Consider the following 23708-nt stretch of genomic DNA (forward strand, 5'->3'; position numbering starts at 1 on the left):
ATTTCTAGCCACTAGAAATTAGAGGGATACAAAGAAGAGGCCAAGGGCAGGCAATGCCTCTTTAGCCCATACCTTGGCTGTGCAGATTTGCAACTCCCTGGTTGATGTGTATTTTTGCTTCCAGAGTTCATGCCTCTGGCATTGAAACATTTACAGCACTCTGTAGATGTAACATACAATATTCTGTCTAAAATTCCTTTCACTACAAAGTGGGGGAGAAGCTAATATAAAGAAAAAGAATAGCATTGTAAGTAATAGCTATGCGATTATATCCCAACATCCCAACCCATGGACATCCCACCCATCTGTGAGAATAGCAGTGTCTTCCCTGATGATTCCACTAAATGAGACAAGTTACAAAAACTATGAGTCAAGACAAATTGTGATTTGTTTTTGTAGAGAAGAAATGCCTAAAAACTATTTACGATATCTATTTTCAACTGCTTACTGGACTTTTCCATATGGATGTCCAGAGGCAGCTCAAACTGTTTAGAACTCATTATCATCTGCCAGTTTTGCTTCTGAAATCTCTCTCTAATCTCCCCTCTTTCTCCCTATCCCAACAGCCCTAATTCATCTCTTGGTTTTAGTTCATGTCCCACCAAGAGCTTCTCACGTCCTTTCAGTCCTTCAGGCTATCTTCAGCCCTGCCAAGAGATTTGTCTACCTGGAAAAAAAAAATCTAAGTTGCTTCATTCTACTACTCAGATTTCCATTGGCTCTTCTGGTTTAAACTATCATTTGGCTAGTCAGACCTGATACAATCTTAAAACTTCTACAGAATAGCTGTGAAAACCAAAAAAAGAGAAAAAGAAGAAGAAAGAAAACCCAAGGTATAATGAAAATTAGGTTTAAAAAGTGTGGTAAGTTTCCATTTACAATGAAGCCATTGGAGCTAGAATAGGGAAAACATTCTGTGCTCCACCTTATTAAAAGATTGATTTATTTACCTAAAAGGAGGTAGAATAACACTTAGTTTCTCCTCCATTGGACACCCCTGTTCCAAGAATAGGTCTCCACAGACCTGAAAATAAAATCAATAACTTTGTTGCATTAGTGATGCATTTTGGCATGGCAGAGTACTGTGCCCTAACCTCCCACACCCATTCGTTTTTCTAATTCCAAAAAGTAAGATAGGAAGGAATACAGGAAAGCAGGCTGTAAAATGATGCATTTGGGGAGATGCAATTCTTAATGGTGAAGCCTTGCAGGCAGGTGCAGGAAAACCCTGGCATCAGTGAATGCTGAGCATTTTAATTTTGCATATTCTCATCTGTGCAGAGCTAAAATGTTAAGAAAAAGAGGAAGAGAGAGGAGGAGAAAGTTCCACGTTAGCATGGTTAGGTCACCTTAGAATAAACCCAACATGATACTGCGTCCCTTCGGGGTCCTCTAAGCTAGGAAAGAAGGTCATATCCCTTACCTTTGGACACTCCATGTGAGCATTATGTCAGTGTATTGGGTTTGTGTCTATGGGCCAGTAGTGGCTTGGCCACAAGATCACTGGTGCATGGTCTAGACTTGCTCTTCAAGTGCTGGGATAAATCTATTCTAGAGACCTTCTTTTGTAATCTATCCAAGTCCCTCTGTCTCTTTGGGGACTTTCACTTTGGTCTGCAGCATATTGTCACACTCGTGGCATCACATTACCTGCCATAAGGGCCTCTTTGGTCACTCAGCATGTAGCCTGAGGGGGCGCAGTACTTGGGCTCTGAATGTCATAAGCCTTTTCTAGATTTTTGCTCATCTCAAGCGAGAAGAACCACATCGTGCAAACTGTTTTTGACCGTGCTCCGTACTGTAATGTCTTGCACATACACTCATCCCTGGCTGATGTCAGATGAATGACCCTCAGAAGCAATGTGCTTTAGTTCCTTCACTTTATTTTTTTATTCATCCCTCTCTTGAAATAAGGATAATGATTCCTATAGTATGTCAGTGGAGCTAGAGAAAAATAATTGATAAACCCTTTGTAAATTTTAAGGACGCATACTCATACTCATATAATCTGTTTAACAGATACAAGTATTCTCAAGTGGCCACAAGAGACCTGAAATAAAAGGAAAATATTCCTTAAAGGAAGAAAAAAAAGACCAAAAAGCAGGAAAAAGCATTCTCATTTTCTCTTGAGTTTTGCGAATCCATGGTTTTTGAATATTTAAAACGTCCTTGGCCATATGACAGTACTAAGTGCTGTGTGTGGCTTAACTCATTTCTCCTCACCACGACCCTATGAAGTACTCACACTTACCATCCCATCTTTTCTTACTGAAAAGACAACTGAGGTTTGGTTTTGTGGGTTTTAACTCATTCAATCCCATTACAGCCCTAGGGGTATTTACACTATTTTTATTCCTATTTAATTGATCAAGAACCCCAGACTCAGTTGGAGAACAAGGGGAAGAAGGCAACGTGAGTGAAGAGAAAGGGTGATCTCAAGTTTGTGAACTACTGACAAGAGTTGACTGCAGTGGGACCACAGTCGGCAGGAAATGGCAGCCAGGAGCCGAAGGTGGTGTCATTTCCCTGGTGGATTTCTATTTGAGGAGCCGACTTCACGGTCTGTGAGCCTTTCAGTAGGGATGTGGGGAGAGAAGGAGCTTATGGTAATGGACAGTGGAAGTTCAGGGGAAATAAGGATGGCTAAGGTATATGCCACACATGTTTTAATTTTCAAATTTAGCATTTGAGATGGATAATGACATTCTCTCCATTCAAAAAATGAAGACACTGAGGCTTAAGGTCTCAGACAGGTAAGTGGCAGAGCTCAAGCTCAAAGTCCATGATCTTCGCCAACATCCAAGTACCTACGACTACTAGCACCTACCCTAGCAGTGATGGATGGATAGCCAAGTTATTGGGCAAGGGAGCGGAGGAAAGGGATGGCCTGGGGAAAGGATACATCCTTATTACAATGAAACACGCTAATTTTTTTTATCATTATCATTCAATACCTCCTGACTCATCTTTGCCCACACCTTGATTGACAGGAGTTTTACTCTTCGCTTTCTGGTCTAACCTTCAGATGCTTTCTTGGCATCTACCCAAAGAGAAAAGGAGAGGAAAAAATGGTTCGGAATACCCTGGCCAAGCCACTTAAAATTTTGGTCCATCTTTATGCATAAAATACATATTAAAACTCTCAATGAAAGAATATGGTGAATTAATACAGTTAATATAAAGGTTTTGGGAAAATACCTACTTGCTTAACCTCTCTGATAAAGCCGCCAAAAAGAAATTAGCAACTTAATTTATATCAAGGTGACCGAGCTAAAACAATTCCGTACGACGTTTATGCATTGACCTCACAGATCTCCTTTTCTAACGTTAATTTAGAAAACTAAAGGAAGGATCATTTCATGCTTAATGAGAATGATGAAACATGAGGATGATGATATAACATGGCAGAATGGAACAATGACTGGCCTGGCCATTGGAAAAGGAGTTCCAGTTCTAGTCCTGCCGCCAGTGAATCACTGCGTGACCTAGAACAAGTTGCTTCAGCTTTAACAAATGCAAAAATAACTGGGATTAGACCAATTTACCTCTGACAGTTACATTACAGGTAGTGAGACTTCCAATTTGGCTGTGAAAATGATCCAGACATTCCTGGGCTCATGTGGCCATCTCTTTGGGAAAGTCACAAGAAGGCTTCTTTGCACTAGAGGCTGAGAAGATTCCTGGAAATAACTCGAGTTGTGCCAATTGCTAGGATCCAGAGAGTGAGGGGGTATCTGGTAGGACCTACTGTGCAAATGGCATTTGAGCTAAAACCTAAATGAAGAGAAGGAACGACCTTTGGGAAGATCTGGGCTGGGGTAAGTTTAGGCCAGACAGAAGGAGCATCAAGTACAGAGATCCTGGGCCAGGATTGACAGACAAAGCAAGGATCCTGAATCAGACTACAAGTGGAAAAGCAGATTGATGTGGGAGCAGTAGGGAGAAGCCAGATGGATTGCAAAGGAACTTTTAGGCCACACACACAGAAGTCATTGCAAAAAAATAAAAAGCTCCTAAACACAAAAGCTAATGGAAGCCAACATAAGCAATAAGGCAAAATAGCTTTAATTTCCAAACAAACTAATGAAGTAACGGAGTTGATTATCAAAGAGGAGGCATATCATTACTTTCAGCATATTTTAGTATCCAGTACAATGTTGAGCTGTGAGGTTGCATGAATGCTACATTCTTAGACATTGTGGCATGCATTTCTCATCACATAGGGGTCAGTGGACTATATTTTCAAACCTGATTCTAAGAGAAACCGGTGGATGTCATGGAATGCACTGGACCCGCAGCCAGAAAGCCAGGGATAAAGTTCAAGGTGCATATCTGTTCTGTAAGTATGTGAGAGACCTTGAGAGCTCCCCTTGGCCTTGTTGAGATTGTTTCCTTACCTTTTAAGTTTAAAGTAATTGCTACCACATAGGGCAATTGTGAAAATTAAACAAGATAATCTACTTGCAAATACTTTGGAAATTGTGAATCATCACTCAAATATTTCTTATTGCTCTTAACATTTCTTTTTAACATTTCTTGTTAAAATTTCTTGCCACTGCTGTTTTCAAGGAAAACCACTAGGGGTCAGAATTTTACACCAATTGTTTCAAGAAACGATGCAGGTGGGAAAAAACAGTTTCTACCAAACATAAAATAATAAATTTTAGGCATAGAGAGAAAAATAAAGATGGCTTTCAACAAAGAAGTTTTGATAATTGGAGCACTGCTTATTCCCAAAATTGTTACTCAGCTGACTTAGATAAATAGGGAGAGGAAGGAAAGATAAATAGAATTTAATTATCTATTTATGATGTCTACACGGCTTAAAGTTTACATTTGTTAGCTTATATTATTCTTAAAACAGTTCTCTAATGAAGCTCACTTTACAAATAAAGGAACCGAAGCATAAATAGATGTAATAGCATACTGAAGATCAAACAGAATTAATTCAATATCTTTCTTCCTACCAAGTCATGCTTGGGAAATAATGCAGTAAAAAAATCGGTGAGTCTGTCTTGGACAACATATTATATAACAGGTTAACATTACTTGTTTTCCACCTGCAACTCTAGATAGTTTATTTAGTTCCCAGTCTCCCAAATGAATTTAGGGAAAACTCCTTTTATTGTTTCTCAGAGTATCTAGAAGTTTCTGAGCACAGTGCTGGTAACTACGGTATTGAGATGATTATACACCAGCCTGCCCTTAGGAAAAATACGTTGAACAGAAGATAATTTCGTCGTTTAAAATGTTTCTTAAGCCATCAAGCTTTTCTTTATTATTAGTATTTTTTTATAGAAATAAATATGCAAATCTGCCTTGTTGGGGGGGGTAGGGAGGAGCTATTACCATGTTCATGAAGAAATGAGGTAAGGTAGATGGCAGTTTATATCTTCAGAGCAGACAAGACTAAGCCTTATTTTTCATTTGTAAGCACAGCATCGAGCACGGTGCCCAGGGTGGTCGTGAGCATACGCATGCGCCTCCAAGCACACATACAGGCAATTTGCAAAGAGAAAACCGAGTTAACTGAGCCCTGAGTCTAAGAGTTTGCAATCTAGTACTCAGGTGCAAATGTAGACATATTCTAGGACAAGGGCTTTAATTTGAAACCTTTAGCACCTGACATGGGCCTGAGATGCAGGAGGTTTTCAGGACATTCCGTTCCAGAATTGTGGCATCTCTAATAAGAGGGGAACTTAGAATTCATTTTGATGCAAAGTCCTCAGACTCTAGGGGAAGAAATCATGCCAGGCTCCTAGCAGACTGCGTTCTGGAACCCCCAGCTTCTAGAGGACAGGGGCTCAGGAAAAGAGTGAAAGATCTACATTGTTTGAGATCTTAGTAAGGTTTGCAGTGGGAAGGGGGGAGTTTTGCATTAAGAAATGAAGGCTGGAAGACCATGGTGGACAGACTGCTGGTACACAAAAAAAATTAATTGCCTGCTCCTCCCTCCTAAATGTTTTCTCTCGCTATTGCTCATGACATTAGCATATGTGATTTAATGCATCTCTTGTGCCCAAAATAATGCTTGGTGCTTAATAGGTATTTAATATATTAGTTGGCTGAATTGGAATAAACAGAATTGTTGTATTGGAATGCATGATATTTGGGATGTAATTTTGGCAACACTTTGTCCATTCGTCTTCTAGCTTGAAAGTTGTAGTTTCTCTGCAAGGAAAATTGTTAATGGACTCTCCCATTTGCAGGGACAAGGAAAACTTTAATTTTCAGCATTTTCCTTGATACCCCGGAATAACACGAAGTTCCCTGTACAATATTGCAAAGTCCAGTAATAGTTTTAAGTCAATACTTTTATTTCTAATCAAAACTTTCTTTTCTGAACATTTGCCCTCACATTATTCATTTATTCACCCAAGAAATTATTTGGAAGCCCCAAGGTCTCATTGTTCCTCCCTGCGTTTATTTTATGGTATCAAAGGTTAAAGCTTGGATTGCAATCTTAGGAGGAAATTAATTCACTGATTAAGAAAAATGCACTTTAAGCAATACACATTTAAATAACTGACAAGCATAGGGCGATGTATTTCTGCTTTTTCTAAAAGACCCTTTTTTTCTACTTAAAATTTTAAGCAGCTGCAATTCTTCCACCCTATAGCCTGGAGAAACATAGCATGAATTACTAATAAGGGAGCATCAATTTGCACTGCAGTGACCACTTTCAGAACAAAAGGGTCAGAACTGAAACCAGGAAAACAGCAGCATTTTTTATCAACCAGTTGCTTGAAGCACATTTAGACCTTGGCTCTACTTGAAAAAATTCTGCAATAGTCCATCATCCTTCAGCTGAAGGCACTTGGCCCCAAAGACTCCACTTTCAATAAAGAAATTTCATTTATACACTACCTGCAATCCTTGACAAAAATTTTCCTCTTCATAGGAAGCCCACTAATTGATGAAAGATATGAAAGATTTCATTTTCTCCTTACTTAGGTTTTGCCTGGTAACTTTACCAAAATCAGTGCTGAGAAAGGCATTGGAATAAAAACGGCCAAAGAATAGAGGGTCTTAAGGAAAGCATTACTGAAAGACTAACGTCTTGGCTTGCGTACTTTCCCCCTGGAACAGCATGGAGGAGGGAATTTTCCCGTGCCCTGGGTGAGGTCTGCCCCCTCCCAACATTCTCTTACCTAACATCAAGGAAGATTTTTACATAAATAACAGGCCATTGGTTTTCCGAAATAGAAGGAAAAGAAGGAGTATGCTAGGGAGAAGAGAAAGTCCTTGAGAGTTACAGGAGGGTTGAGGGAGGAGGGAAGAGAGTTCACTTATTATATATGAACATTTTGTTTTTCTTTCCTCACCTTTGGGTCCTGGTGCAATTGTGTGTGTGGCACAGACTTCCGTGGTAGGACGACTATCCATGTCCAGACCCAGACTCTGAATTTGCAAAAGAAAGAGCACCAGAAGGACAGACTGGTTTCTTCGAAGCAGGGCTCCAAAGCTGCCCATTGCTGCGGTCCTTCAACAAAGGATTGCCCAGAAGTGCCAAAGAAATAGCTTTATTTTAAATAAAAGCTTCTGCTTTAGGGAAGAAAGTAAAATATCTGGAGTACACATTCCAGAAAGGGCTACAAAGACAAGAAGGAAGCATATCCTGGGTTGTTTATTTTCTCAGTATTCCAAATGAAGCATACATTGTCCAGACTGTTTATTTTCAAGTGACAACAGTTTACTGAAAGTTATCTCTGAACTAAACACTCGAGAAGAAATAATCCAGAGAATGGAGAGGCTAGAGATGACTTCCGCTCAGTACACGAGCTGACAACTTAATATCCCACTTCGCATTTATATGCTGGGTTCCAGAAAGATGGAGCCAGAGATTGCTAGAATTACCTGCATGTGATGGATACACCATGCAGGGCTTTGAGCTTTTTTTGTAAGGAAATAGTCATTAACTGTTTGTGGCAGCTGAATGCTAGCGGTTGAACTGCTCTTCGTGACCTTGTTTCCTTCTCTTGTTACAAAGAATTGTCTTGGGATTAAACCCGCGAGGAAAGAACACCAACTTTTCTGCAAAGCAATTTGGCAATAAGTATCCAGAATATAAAAAATGTTTATAGCCTTGGTCTAGTAATTGTCTTTCTGGTTCATTATTTAAGAAAATATTCTGAAATATGGACAAAGTTTTATTTGAGAAAATATGGGCAAAAAGAGGAAGGAGCACCAGTTGCCTAACAAAACATTATGGCTGGCAGATCATAGTAAATACAAGCGTATGAGAGAGTACGACATGTTTGTAGCAAGTTTTTGATAAAATGGGGGGGGGGAGCTTATGCCATTATTATGTTTCTTAAAAAGCAGCATAGATATAGATAACAGAGATACAGATATAGGCATAATACAGAGACAGAAATACAGATAGTTCTTCCTTTCTCTATATCCTATCATCTATCTATCTATCTATCTATCTATCTATCTATCTATCTATCTATCATCTATCTATCACCTCTCTCTCTCCATCTACCCAACCATCCAGCCATCCATCCTTCCATCCACCTACCTTTCCATCAACCCATGGCCTGTATGAGTAGCCTAGGCTTAGTGAGATATTAAAAAACTAGAATTAAAATCATTTATAGGGCACCTGGGTGGCTCACTCGGTGAAGCGACTGCCTTTGGCTCAGGTCATGATCCCAGGGTCCTGGGATTGAGTCCCAGATCAGGCTCCCTGCTCAGCAGGGAGTCTGCTTCTCCCTCTACCCCTCCCTCCTGCTCACGATCTCTTTCTCTCTTTCTCACACTCTTTTTCAAATAAATAAATAAAATCTTTAAAAAAAGATCACATATAATAGGGAGATGCCTTACCTTCTCTACTCTTGAGAAGCATGTTAACTAAGAGTTAGGCCAGAAGGGGTTTTAGACCTACATTCCTTGAAATTGGAAAAGAAGGACCTTACATATCCTCATAAGGGCTAATGAAGAATTGTTTCTATGAGATGACAAGTAATTGTCAATCTAAGAAATACGGGGCATTAGTTTCCTAGGGCCGCTGTCACAAAGTACCACAAATCAAGTGGCTTAAATAACAAAAATGTATTGTCTCACAGTTCTGGAGGCTGGAAGTCTAAGATCAAGGTACAAAGCTATGCTTGTTCTGAAGATACCAGGAAAGGATCTGTTCTAGGCCCCTCTCCTAATTTCTGGTATTTGCTTGGCTTATGGCAGCACAGCTCTAATCTTCACACAGCATTCTCCCCGTGTGTATCTGTGTGTGTCTCTCTGCGTCAAAATGTTTCCCTTTTTATAAGCATACCATCATAATGGATTAGCCGCCCCCCCCCACAACGATCTCATTTTAACTTGAAAACCTAACAACCTATCTCAAAATACAGTTACATTATGAGGTATTGAGAGTTAGGACTTCAACATATGATTTTTTTTTTTTTTTTTTGGTCTGGGAAGACACAATTCAACCCATAATAGACTTATAGTATGACGTAACTGGATCTCTTTATTAGCAATACAGGGTGAGGGAGCAAAAGGAACAGGCATTAATTGAATAGTCATTATGAGCAAAATAGGGTTGATGTCTTAAGTGTATCTTATCTAAGCCTTAAAATAACCCTTGAAATGGATAGTTACTCCCCCATTTTGCAGATAAATGACTTGAGGCTCAGAAAAATTAAGTAATTTATTTAACATCAGTGTGAAGGTTAATTTTAAGTATTAACTTGACCGGATTATGGGGTCTCCAAATATTTGGCCAAACATTATTTCTGGGCATGCTTATGAGCGTGTTTCCAGATGAGATTAGCTTTTGAATCTGTAGACTGTGTAAAGCAGATTTTCCTCCTCAGTCTAGGTGGGCCCTATCCAAATCATGGAGAGCCTTATTAGAACAAAGAGGTAGAGGAGAGAAGAGTTCTGCCTCTGCCTCTTTGGTGGTGCTGAGATTTTGGTCTTTTCCTGCACTTAGACTGGGGAGCTTATGGCATCATCTCCCTGGTTCTTGGGTCTTTGGACTTGGACTGAACTTAACACCATTATGTCCCTGATTCTTGGGCCTTTGGGCTTGGACTGAAACTATGCCACCAGCTTTTTCCGGCCTCCAGCTTGTAGATGGCGGATTATGGGACTTCTCAGCCCTCATAATCATGTGAACCAATTTCTCCTAACAAATCTTTCTCTCTCTTGATATAGATCTATATATAAATACAGATATCGATATCGACATAGATATATCTGTTTTGCAGGAGAACCCTGATTAAAAGTCACCAATTGAAAAAGGGACCCCCAAAAATTCAAATAAATTATTTCCTAAATTCCTGCTTTGAAATGCTACTTGTATTCCATAAAGGTGAATAGGCTCAAGCTTTGAAGATGCATTAATTTTCACACATTCTTAAAACATCAAAATGGTTGCATTTGCCATATTAACAGGGATAGGAAAATAGTGGGAATCCAAAGAATGGTGTGAGAAACTCAAATTCTACATCTGTCATTACCAGATAAATGACATAAGAGCAAATCACTCAACTTCAAATGCCATAAGGCATTTAAAGTGAGTTTAGACTGGATGTTTAATGTACTTTCTGAATGCTAAGATTCTTTGAAAAATAGCTGTTCTTTAAGTTGTTTAGATCATTCTAAATCTATTTTGTTTCTTTCATTTCTTTGACAAGCATTCCCTGGCACATAGTGAAGTACATTGATTACATTTATATGTAGAAACACATTGGTAACAATTTGAAGCAAATAATAGTCCTTAGTATTTTTCCTTGGCATATGCTATGCCTGTTCTTTCCAACTTCTCCCTCTCTCTCTCTCTCTCTCTTTCTTTTTCAGTTCAACAAAGTATGGAGACTTCCAGGGAAGATAGCAGAGTAGGAGGACTTTAAACTCACTTGTTCCACAGATACACCTAGAAAACACTTACGTCAGTGAAAATAACCCAGAAAGTGACCCAAAGACTAGCAGAACAGACTCTCCAGCTAAGTGTAGAGAAGAGGCCACATTGAAGAGGGTAGGAAGGGAGAAGATGTAGTCAGGAGTCAAACAGACCCTTGGAACTATCCATGGGAGCGAGGGACACCGCAGGTGTGGAGAGAGGAAAGGACCAGACCCCACACCAGGCACCCCAGGCATGGGGAACCGGCATGAAAACCAGAGGGACATAATTTCATGAGTTCTTAGTGTCATCAGGGTTTAACATCTGGAACTTTAAAAATCAGCAGTGTAGGCTCTGGGAGAGCCAGGAGGGTGAGAGGAAACTGAGTTGTCTACCCTTAAGGAGACAGCACAACTAACAGCCCCACAGAAATACAGCATAGAAGGAGCAGTTCAAAAAATGCCTGGGCTATACGGGAGGGAGATGTGTTCACTAATCTTAGAGTACGTGCTGCAGGGGCAGGGATCCTTGGGAGAATTCCCCAAGAACAAAGGAGCTGGTAGGCACCATTTTCCTCCCCTGCCCCCTTGCCTAGATACAGACACCTGCAGGAAGCAGCAGGGCACAAACACTCCTTACTTAACTTGCTAACAGTCCCCACTGCACCCCCTTGTTCTCCTGCAGACACAACCCCTCCAGCCAGGCCTCTGATCCAGGACCCCTCCCACAGCAAATCTGTGCAAACCTTGCTAACGCTATGCACCTGCCCCCTCCCAAATACCCTTGGCTGGAGCCAAGACAAATTGGTGCCACAAGCCTGGCAGGGTGCAAGCAGCCCTGACAGGGGCCAGTAACACTTCAAAGTGGCTCCTACCCCAGTCACACTCCAGTGTGACTGCAGCCCCAGCAACGGGGTGGGGACAGACATCTGGTTGACTGCAGGCCCTGCCCACAATGAGAGCTTCTCAGGGGAAAACACAGGGAAAGTGCTTAGCAGTTTGGTGCTACCACATCTCTGGCAAATGCCTGGTCTAACTCAACTCAGGCACAAGGTGGCCCCAGACTGGCCTGCTAACAATCCTGGGACCAAACCCTGCCCACAACCAGCAAAGAGAGCCATTGCAGATGACAGGACTGAAGGTAAACATGGCATAGCCACGATAATAGGGCACATGCAACACACATAGGAGACATCCCTGAAGTGCCAGGTTCTGAAGAACAGGGCACACTGCAGTGCAGGGCACCATAGGAGCTCCTTTTCATAAGGCCGCTGCTTTCAAAAGCAGGAGATGTGGCTGACTTTCTTAACACATAGAAATAGACACACAGAGTTAAACAAAATAAGAAGACAGGAATATGTCCCAAATGAAGAACAGGACAAAATCAGAGCAAGAGACCTAAATGAAATGAAGATAAGTAATATGCCTGATAGAGAACTTAAAGTAATGGTTATAAGAAACTCTTTGGACTCAAGAAAAAAGTGGAGGACCTCAGTGAGAACCTTAACAGATAGAAAACATGAAAAAGAACCAATCAGAAATTAAGAACACAATAACTGAAATTAAAAATACACTAGATGGAATAAATAGCAGACTAGAGGAAGACAAAGAACAGATTGGCAACCTGGAGGACAGAGTAATGGAAAGCAGTGTTTAGTAGAATTCACTTGTGAAGTCATATGGTTCTGGAATTTGGTGGGGGTTTTTTGAGAACTGGTTCAATTGCATTGCTGGTAATCAGTCTGTTCAAATTTTCTATTTCTTTGTGATTCAGTTTGGGAGGTTATATGTTTCTAGGCATTTATCCATTTCATTTAGGTTGTCCAATTTGTCAACATATAGTTTTTCATAATATTCTCTTATAATCTTTACTTCTGTGGTATTGGTTGTTATGTCTCCTCTTTCACTTATGATTTTCCTTGAGTCCTCTCTCTCTCTCTTTTTTGATGAGTCCAGGTAAAGATTTATTAATTTGTTGATCTTTTCAGAGAACCAGCTCTTGGTTTCATTGATCGGTCCTATTTTTTTTTTTTAGCTTTTTTAATTTTAAGTTTTTTAGATTCTGTGTCATTTATTTCTTCTCTGAACCTTATTATTAACTTCTTTCCTGGGTGGCTCAGTTTGTTCTCAACAAACAAAGTTAGTTTATTTGAGATTTTTCTTGCTTCTTGAGGTAGGTCTGTATTGCTATAAACCTCCCTCTTGGAATAGTTTTTGCCGCATCCCAGAGATTTTGCACTATTGTGTTTTTATTTTCATTTGTTTCTCTGTATTTTTGGATTTCCTCTCTCATTTCTTGGTTGACCCATCCATTGGTTAGGAGCATGTTATTTAACCTCCATGTATTTGTGTTCTTTCCAGATTTTTTTCTTGTGGTTGATTTTTCACTTCATAGCATTGTGGTTGGAAAAGATGCTTGGTTTATACTCTTGTTGAGACTTATTTTGTGGCCTAATATTTTAGGCTGGAGTATTCTGAATATATCTTTTAGATCCATCTGGTTTAATATATAATTCAAAGCTACTGTTTCCTTGTTGATTTTCTGTTTGATTTATCCATTGATTAAGTTGAGTGTTACAATCCCCTACTATTATTGCATTGCTATCAATTACTTCCTTTATGATTGTTATTAGCTGTTTTATTTGTTTGGGTGCTCCCACGTTGGGTACATAAATATTTATAATTGTTATACATTCTTGTTGGATTGTTCTCTTTATGATTATGTAGTGTCCTTCTTTGTCTCTTGTTACAGTTTTCATTTTAGAGTCTATTTTGTCTGATAGAAGTATTTCTACATCAGCCTGCTTTGCACTTCCATTTGTATGATAAATGTTTTTCCATCCCTTCACTTTCAATCTGTGTCTGAAATGCGTTTCTTGCAGGCAGCATGTAGATAAAGCTTGCTTTTTTAAAAAAAGATTTTATCTATTTATTTGAGAGAGTGAGCAAGAGAGAGAACATGCATCCACAGGTGTGGGGGAGGGGCAGAGGGAGAAAGAGAAGCAGACTCCCTCCTGAGTAGAGAGCCTGACATGGGACTGTATCCCAGGACCCTGAGACCATGACCTGAGCCGAAGGCAGATGCTTCACCGACTGAGCCACCCAGGTACCCACTATAATCCTATAGATCAATGGAACAGAATGAGAGCCCAGAAATAAATCCATAGTTACATGGTCAATTACTCTTTGACAAAGGAGGCAAGAATATGCAATGGGAAAAATACAATCTCTTCAATAAATGATGTTGGGAACACTGGACAGCTACATGCAAAAGATTGAAACTGGACAGCTTTCTTACGCTATACACAAAAATAAACTCAAAATGGATTAAGGACCTACATGTGAGACTTGAAACCATAAAAATCCTAGAAGAGAACACAGGCAATAATTTCTCTGACATAGGCCATAGCAACATTTTTCTAGATATAGCTCCTGAGACAAAGGAAATAAAAGCAAAAATAAACTATTGAGACTACATCAAAATAATATATATTATATATATATGAGCTCTTGCCATTTGCAACAACATGGATGGATCGAGAGGATATAATGCTATGTGAAATAAGTCAGAGAAAGATAAGTATCATATGATTTCACTTATATGTGGAATTTAAGAAACAAAACAAATGAGCAAAAAGGAGAAAAAAAAGAGAGAGAAGCAAATCAAGAAATAGACTCTTAATTATAGAGAACAAACTGAGAAGAAAAGGGGAGGTAGCAAGGGGGATGGGTTAAATGGGTGATGGGGATTAAGGTATGCACTTGTTGTGATGAGCACCAGGTGATGTATGGAAGTGTTGAATCACTATATTGTACACCTGAAACTAATATTACATCGTATGTCAACTAACTGGAATTTAAATAAAAACTTTAAAAGTACATATAAATATCTTTCTATATGAATGAATAGACTGTTATACTGCAATTTAAATTTCTACAGATTATTCATCACATATTTTGCATGTAAAATATTACTTATTCAACCAATGCTCTTTTGTTGGAAATTTAACATTTCTAATATTATTAATATAAGTAACACTGTAAGGAACATCTTTAAAGATTTTATTTATGTATTTGAGAGGGAGGGAGAGAGCATGTGAGTGGGAAGAAGGGCGGAGGGAGAGGGAATCTCAAGCAGACTCTGTGCTGAGTGGGGCTCAATCTCGAGATTCTGAGATCATAAACTGAACACAAATCAAGAGTTGGACACTTAGCTGACTGAGCCACCCAGGCACCCCATAGAGCTCAATCTATGTGCCTATTCCTTTTGAACATTGAAGAAGACAAATGTATATGGCTTCGTAACTCACTGAATGTTGAGAACAACATAAAAGGAGAAACTTTTAAACAATAACTCATATATTGTAGTTATATTTTTTCTCCTTTCTCTGGAGACTATGGACCCCACGGTTGATTTTTTTTCTTATCTAACTTAGAAATTATAGTTCCCTTTTTTCCGACTGTTAATATTAAGAGCTTATAACTAGGTGGACATTCAAAGAAAAGTACATTCATAAACCAGAGAGGACTGCCCTACTTTTAGCTAAGATTTCCTAAGAAATGTGATCTTAAAAATCTCTTTTCAGCTACAATCTGGATGACTGGAAAAACACTACTGTCACTAAGAAATCTTGGTTAAGATAAGAACTAGTTTCGAGAAGACAATAATGAAGCTGGGTGGGTTTAAGGGTCAAGAAAATAACAGGATGGAGATAATAGTCAGGCAGTTTGGAATGCAGGTCTTGATGCTAAGAAAAAATCTAGAATTTGAGATTTCCGTTTTAGGGTCACAAGGTATGGAGATTATAGATGGAAGTAGAATGTTGGGTGAGTAAAGAAGTTTAAGAGTATAAATGTCAGAGTCTATATTCAGGGGTCAGAGGAGAAGGAGAAGCTAACAAATAAATCAGAGAGGGAGCAAAATGTCATGGGAGCCAAAGGACAAGAAATTTTAAACATATAATTGGTGGCAATTAATGCATGGAACCATGAGATGAAGTTTGACAACAAAGCACGGGATTTAGGGGTCAATAATATACAAATAGAACCTTATAAATGAAAGAGATCATTCAGTGGAGAGATTTCATAAAGATGAAAGGAAAGGAGTGACAGAGTCCCATGGTTCTAAACAGTGTTTAAACAAGAATGCAGTGAAAATTGAATGGTGTGGCATGTGAGGCAATGGAATCTAGAGAAGTTTCCAAAACTTGCTGATGGAGGGAAAAAAAATGTAAAGAAAGTATTAGTAGAACCCTATCTGAATCCTTGAGGGTGTGGTGTATATGGATCAAAATCATGAGCCTGATGCCATTATTTAAGAACTTTGTACACGTTCCTTGAAAACCCAATACATACGTGGTAGAGTAAATAATGGCATAAGTTTTAAAATAGGACAGATGATTGGATAAATGGAAGGAAGGGGTTGAATTATGTTAAGTGTATTCTTCTTATAGTGTGGTAATATCTAATGCCCTGAAAGATTTCTATTGAGATTTTAAAACAACCCACTCTCAGTTATTTAGAAAATAAAGTCATTGAGAACTACAAGTGACACTGCTTTTTTCTTTAAAACATGGTTTGGAAATAGACAATGAGCCAATCAAGTTTTCATCAGGTATAAAATCGGAAGAAGTTAATGGTAATTCTAACAAGACAGAAATCAGTGACTAGCTTATGAAACTATTTTTGTGATTCCACATTTTCCTGAATGTTTTTGTCTTCCATTTCCCAAGGCATTGAAATTTCAGGCTCAGTTTTGTGCTCGTCTAAATATGACATGCCACTGAAGTGAATAATACATGATATTTCCCCCCTGTTATTCTTTTACCCATTTTTCATGGGCTGAATGGTGGGCCCATAAAAGATAGGTCCCCATCCTAATCCCCAGAGCCTGTAAATGTGACCTTCTTTGACAAAAGAGTCTTTGCAGTTGTAATTAAGCTTAAGATCTCAAGATGAAATAATCTCGATTATCTGGGTGACAGGAACAAGTGTCCTTAGCAGACACTCAAAGGAGAGACACAGGGACAAAAGGTGAAGGCCATGTGAAGGCAGGAAGAGGTTGAAGTTCTGAGCCACAAGCTAAGGGACCTCTGGAGCTGCCAGAAACTAGCAGGGACAAGGGGGGTCCTCCTCTAGAGTCTTCACAAGGAACTCAGCTCTCCTGCCACTTTGATTTCCTACTTCTGGCCTTCAGAACTGTGTTAATAAATGTTTCTTGTTTTAACCCACCCCGTTGTGGTAATTTGTTACAGCAAGCCTAGGAAATTAACGCACCAGGCTTGTGATATTCATCCACAGTTACTGGAAAGGAATGACACATCAAAACATTTACTCAGTGCTTGACAGAGACTGAACAACATCTGTTCTTGTGCATTTCAATTATCATGCATCCAGCTTACATGATATCTGGAGGGAGATAAAATACAGGATATGAAACCAGCACATCCTAAGGCAGAAGTGATTTACTAGTTAAAACAGGATAGCAACAAAATGACAGCCTCCTCTCCTGAAGGAATTTCCTGACAAATTGATAAACCTCAGCTTTGGACTTGGTTTTGCATTTGTCCATTCGCATAAGTATCTTATTGGATTAAAGTTCTCTCTTGTGAGTTAATTTAATTGAATGCAGTTTGTAAAAAAATGGGAATTAATAGAACAGCTTTTAAAATGACATATAGTTAGAAAGCAACATGCTAGCAAACACACTCATAAAATTATTTTATTATTGTTTGCTTTTGAAATTTCATATTTATAAAAGCATATTTTAAAAAAATGATTTGAACAAGCTTCTGAGATTAAATAGGTGCCTCCTGTTGTTCCTGCCCCATTCCTGATTCTTCCTTCTGGAAGGAAATTATTTTAGTAATTTTAGTGCTGCTTCTTTTATCTCTTCTGTATTTTAAAATGAATTTATGCTAATGTTCTTGATTTTATTTGATTCCATTTGGAAACTCATTGTCTTCTTAATATGGAAGACAGAGATTTCTTTGTCTTTCGTTCTTAGCCCTACATCCCCCTTGACACACATTTCCTTTCTCTTTATAATTTAATAATATTATCATTTAATACAATATTCAATGTTAATATCATGATGACTCTGTAACAGTTATTCACGGCTGAATCATGTGGCATTATGATTACGTTCTGTTGCTTGTACTAATTTTGTTTTCACAAGATTTAGTAATTGGGTTATTTTCTTTAGCATAGTTTTCTATGTACCAATCCCACAATAACTACTAATTCTTTGAGATTTGTCAGTTCCGTGGAAAATGTAAAATGTTCAATTCGTTTTCATTGCTTTTCTGAGAATTATCTCTTCTGGAGCCCTCATGCTTCTTGCTGCATCTGGTTTGGATATTCCTTAGGCTTCTGATAGAGCTATTCAACTGGGATGTGTCTTCACCACTGACTAGAAATCTGTGTTATAAGCCCTTCTTCTGTATCCACATCTTTTTAATTTTTCTTGGTTTCATTGTTGGTTTTTTTCTTGGTTTTCACTTCTCATTTTATTGTAGCATGTTCTCTAGTGATTTCTTACAGAGCATTGAGTTGTAGATATGAGATGTTGAACATCTGAAAACATAATAATTCTACCTCCAAATTATGTAATATTTTGGCTGGGTATAGAATCCCAGGTTGACTGTAGTTTTCAACCTGAGGTGTAAAAGTGTTCTATTTTCTTCTAGCTTCTTGTGTTGTTGTTAAGAAGTTTGATGTCATTCAATTTCTCTATACTTTGTGCACAATCCTCCCTCTGGAAACTTTCTTTATATGCTAGATTTTGAAATTTTGGTAACATGTCCTTAATATGGGTCTCTTTGCATTTACTGCACTGGGTTATCTATAGTCACTTTTCTGTTGCTTCTTCTCTTCTCTCTGTCATTGTAGATTATTATTATTTTTTATTCCATTACTGCTATTTTGGTGACATTCTGTAGGGAGCAGAACATAAACATGTAGATTCAATATGCTATATAGATTCAGATATTTCAATTACCTTATAATACAGTTTCAAGCAATTCCTATGGGTGAGGTTCAACAAGGATTGTCCTCCCCCTAAAAATCAGTCTTGGAGAGGGATTTTCAACTTGATCACGTGAAGAGATCAGAGCATGCTTTTCATATAACATATATGAAACTAGACAATTTAAAAAAAATAGCCTTTAGGGATTCTGAAAATTGACCAAAGCTTAGAAACATTTATTCTTGAAAAGATGCCATAGCGTTGTATAAAAATAGTAGAAGTATGAGGCTTTCATGCACAGAGTCAACTCCATCCTTCCCCCACCTCTGATGGTGAGAATAGCAGTTTTATCAGCACAAGGATAATCAAAAAATCCAGCAACTTTGCTGCCACAGGCAGACTCAATATGGAATGGAGTGTGAAAAAACAGTTATATGTTAATGTAAGCAACTAGTGAGTACAGAAATAAATCCTAACATTGATGGCTAATTGGTTGACAAAAGGACCAAGGCAATTTGGTGAAGGAAATGATAGTCAACAATGTCACATGGAAAATTAGGTAGCCACATGAAAAGAAATGAACTTAGAACCATACCTCACATTGTAAGCAAAAATTAACTCAAAATAGATCAAAGCTTTAAATATAAGAGATTAATGTAAGTATTTTTAAAAAGTAATTGCACAAAAGTTATATACATATAAGTAAGTCTATATTATATTTATTTTTATATATTTATATATACTTGTATTTAACATAAGCAATTAAACACAAGTATAAAACTTATAGAAGAAAACTTAAGATCTTTGTAAAATTGGATTAGGTAAAAATTTCTTGGATATTGCACCAAAGCCATGGTTCATAAGAAAATTTGATAAACCATACTAATTCAAAATTTAAAACATTTGTGCTTCAAACACACACACACACACACACACACATCTTTTTTTTTTTTTTAAAGATTTTATTTATTTATTTGACAGAGATAGAGACAGCCAGTGAGAGAGGGAACACAAGCAGGGGGAGTGGGAGAGGAAGAAGCAGGCTCATAGCAGAGGAGCCTGATGTGGGCTCGATCCCATAACACCGGGATCACGCCCCGAGCCGAAGGCAGACGCCCAACCGCTGTGCCACCCAGGCGCCCCCCCCCCCCACATCTTTAAGCAAAAAACCAGACAAGTCACAGACTGGAAGAAAATATTTATAAATTATAAATCTAATAAAGAACTTATATCCAATTTAATAATAAGAATACTAATGACTAAAAAATGAGCTAAATACTTGAACAGACATATCTACAAAGAAGACAAAGAGCTAATATATGTATGAAAAGATGCTTATGTCATTATTTATTAAATCACAATGAGATACCACTATACACAGAGAAGACTAGTCATGATAATAAAAAATGTGACGGGAGTAAGTGTTGACTGGGATATAATAAAGTGGAACTCGATATATTGTTGGTACTGATGTAAAATGGTACAGTTACTTTGGAAAAGAGTTTGGAAGTTTCTTGAAAAGTTAAATATAAACTTTTAATATAACTCAGCAATTCAACTCTTAGATATCTACCCAAGAGAAATTAAAACGTGTCCACACAAACACTTGTACATGAATGTTCATAATAGTATTATTCATGAAAGTAAAAAATTGGAAATGATACAAGTGTCCATCCAGCAGTGAATGTACTTTGTCTATCAAGTAGTATGTCCATACAATGGAATACTATTCAATAGTAAAGGATCACACTACTGTTAGATATAGCAGCATGGACACCTCCTCTCCAAATTATGCTAAGGGAAAGAAATGAGAAACAAATGACTGCACATCATAGAATTCTTTTTAAATGAAATTTCTAAAAAAAGCAAGATTTTTTAAAAAGATTTATTTATTTTAGAAAGAGAGAGAAAGAGCACAGGGGGAGGGGCAGAGGGGAAGGGAGAGAGAATCTCAAGCAGACTCCCCTCCTGACGTGGGGCTCAATCTCACGACCCTAAGATCATGACCTGAGCCAAAATCGAGTTGGACATTTAACTGACTGCACCACCCAAGCACCCCGAAAAAAGCAAGATTTTAAAGATAGAAAGTAGATGAGTGATTGCCTAGAACTGGGGGTGTAAGCAGGGATCGATCGCATATTGGCACAACGGCACTTCTGCAAGTGATAGCTACGTTGTAAAACTGAATTACAGGGTAACCTATATAAATACACTGAAGAATCCAACTCTTCACTACAACTGGTTAATTGTATGGTATGTAATGTATACTTCCATAAAACTGTAAAAAATTAATAAAATTGCATTCAAAACTCTTGGAATGTTTTAATGCTCAAAAAGTGTTTATAAGCCTGGAAATCATGAATGAGACAAAGCTGGTTTTGCTCTACTTTAGTAAGCAGTCCTTATGGATTCAGTAAGTCATCAATCTTAAGATTGCTTCCAGTTCAGTGCGTATTGGTTTAGCACACCTACAGAGTATCTTTATGTGAGACTTTTTTTTTCAGTTGAACCATCAATAGAAAATTATCAGAGAAAAGAAAAAATATTAACTATAGATACACAACTAAATTATATTATTTAAATACATCTAAGTATAAAGTTAATTACAAAAATTAATTACATTAAAGAGCACAGGTATCCCCAATCTTTTTCACTTACTAAGGGATCAGTACCTTCTTCTGGCCCTAAGGGAGCAAGGGGCAAATTCTTGATTTTCATTATTTTTGTTCTGTGATTAATTATATATAGTAATTTCTTGAATAATATTGGATGAATGAGAATGGATAATTATATAGGCACATAATGATGGGAGTTTGAGTGATAGAAATGAGATGAGGGTGCATTAATTCACCTACTCATTCAACAACTATGTATTATTTATCAGATATTGTAGGCTGGTGATGGGTAGTAAGGAGGGCACGTATTGCATGGTGCACTGGGTGTTATACGCAACTAATGAATCATCGAACTTTACATCAAAAACCAGGGATGTACTGTATGGTGACTAACATAATATAATAAAAAATATTATTATAAAAAAAAGATGTTGTGGTACAATATCTGGAGTTACGATAGTCCATAAGACACAGTCTCTTTGTCATGGAATTTATCTTTGTCTTGTTGAGAAGACAGAAAAGTTTAAAGTAGTTGCCATTACTTTTTTTTTTTTTTTTCCATTTGGATAGAGATAAATGGCAGGTATCTGGTTTTCAAGGAGACCTAGAAGAGAGAGGCCTAGCCTGGGCTTGGTGGATCAGGAAAGGTTTCCTTTAGGGGATGTTTCCTAGGCGGGGTTTTGGAAAACCTATCAGAATCAGCCAAACAAACTTGAAAAGGAATAAAGAGAAGATATTCCACGTAAACAGACTAGCATATGCAAGTCTGTGGGAAGTAAAAGTAGTTCACCGAGGCTAGAGTTTGGAACTTGATGGGGAGATAAGGCTCAAGCTAACAATAAAAACTAGACCCCCTCAGGGTATTGTAGGTGCTGCTCAAGAGTTTGAAAAATATCCCAGGGGCAGTGGGAGCACATGAAGGATGTTAAGAAAGGGGATGTCACTATTGGAACGGGTAATCAGAATATGAGTGATGTGTCGGAGGTAAAACTTCAGCAGCTTCCTGTAATAGAAACTCAGCAATGGGAACTTATTGGCTTAGTGAAATGAGACATGATTGTTTGCTTTTGTTTGGTTTGGTTTTGTTATTGTTTTTCAGATAATAAGGAATCTCGAGGCAGAGAAACCGAGCATTACCATGCTATCACCAGGGACCATCACTTCTACTTTCTGTCTTTCCCATTTTATTTGTGGCTTCTCTCCTCATAGTCACAAAAGGGCTGCTACCGTTCACACATTGCACCTACATGCAGGATGAAAGGAATGGTTGTGACAAAGGGCGAAGACAACAAGACTGCTAACTTAGTCTCGTTTTTAAAGAAGCTTCCTGGAAAATTTCTGGGGTGAAATTAATTTACATCTCATCAGCCAGGATTAGGTCCTATGGTAGCAGCAAAGGAGGCTAAGTGATCAAATACTTCAAGTAGGTAAACCAGGACTTTGGAAGCAAGAATGGATCTTAAGTAGGTAACCAGTAGTGCCTGACTCTCTGAATGCCCTGAACTTTAGCAGTGGCAATGGGAATACAGAGAAGCGAATGGATTTTAAAAACAAAGTGGCTATAGCAAGACTTGCTGATTTTTCAGAAATGGAAGGGAGAAGAAGGACAGGAGTCTGGGGGATTCCCAGGTTCCTAACTTGAACAGTTGTGGATGTGGTGCCATTTACTGGTACAAGGAATGCAAATTTGGGTGAAAAGATGCTGAATTAAATTTGTTCAACATCCTTCTGTAATATTCAAGGGGACACATCTGATGGCCCAAAAGATATCTCAGCCAGAGGTACAGATTAGAAAGTCATCCCCATATGGACTGTAATTAAAGCCATGGGAGTGCATGAGATCTTGAGAGAATAAAAAGTGAGAAGACAAGACTGTCATGGTATTTTAAAGGAAGTATCAGTAGAGTTTGGTAAGTTGTCAAATCTGTGTTGAAGAAAGTTTACATTTTTAACTGGGAGATGCTTGGGTGCTTTTGGCAGCACAAAAAGGGAATTATTCTTTATGGCACTTTTCTTTTTCCTTTTGACAAGGCATTTTTATTGTTTGCAGTAAGCTCAAATTCATGATCTCTTCTGAATTGCTTTATGCTCTCCAGGACAAATAGATGATTAAACTGAACACATTTAGTAGGAACTCTGTTAAACAGTAGTCATGACTTGGCATTTAAGAGGCCTGAGCCCAACTTTCAATTCCATCACAAATTTTGCCTCTGGGAAGATTATTTACTTGTTCTACATCTTACTTCTCTATTTTGCACATATGGAGACCCACATCC

General features: G+C 38.2%; 1 protein-coding gene across 2 annotated transcripts in view; it reads right to left on the reverse strand.

Moving 5' to 3' along the window:
- COLEC10 (collectin subfamily member 10) overlaps nt 1-7627 on the reverse strand; it is a 36315-nt gene extending 28688 nt beyond the window's left edge. For both annotated transcript variants that reach the window (XM_087864659.1, XM_045805750.2), the window contains exon 1: nt 7326-7627. In XM_087864659.1, the coding sequence (XP_087720785.1) occupies nt 7326-7473 (148 nt within the window). In that variant the 5' untranslated portion in view covers nt 7474-7627. The remainder of the gene's footprint in view (nt 1-7325) is intronic.
- Between the last annotated feature and the right edge of the window lie 16081 nt (nt 7628-23708).

Source organism: Ursus americanus, chromosome 9 (genome assembly GCF_024610735.1).
Source record: "Ursus americanus isolate L20-20 chromosome 9, mUrsAme1.1.p, whole genome shotgun sequence".
Classification (NCBI taxonomy): domain Eukaryota; kingdom Metazoa; phylum Chordata; class Mammalia; order Carnivora; family Ursidae; genus Ursus; species Ursus americanus.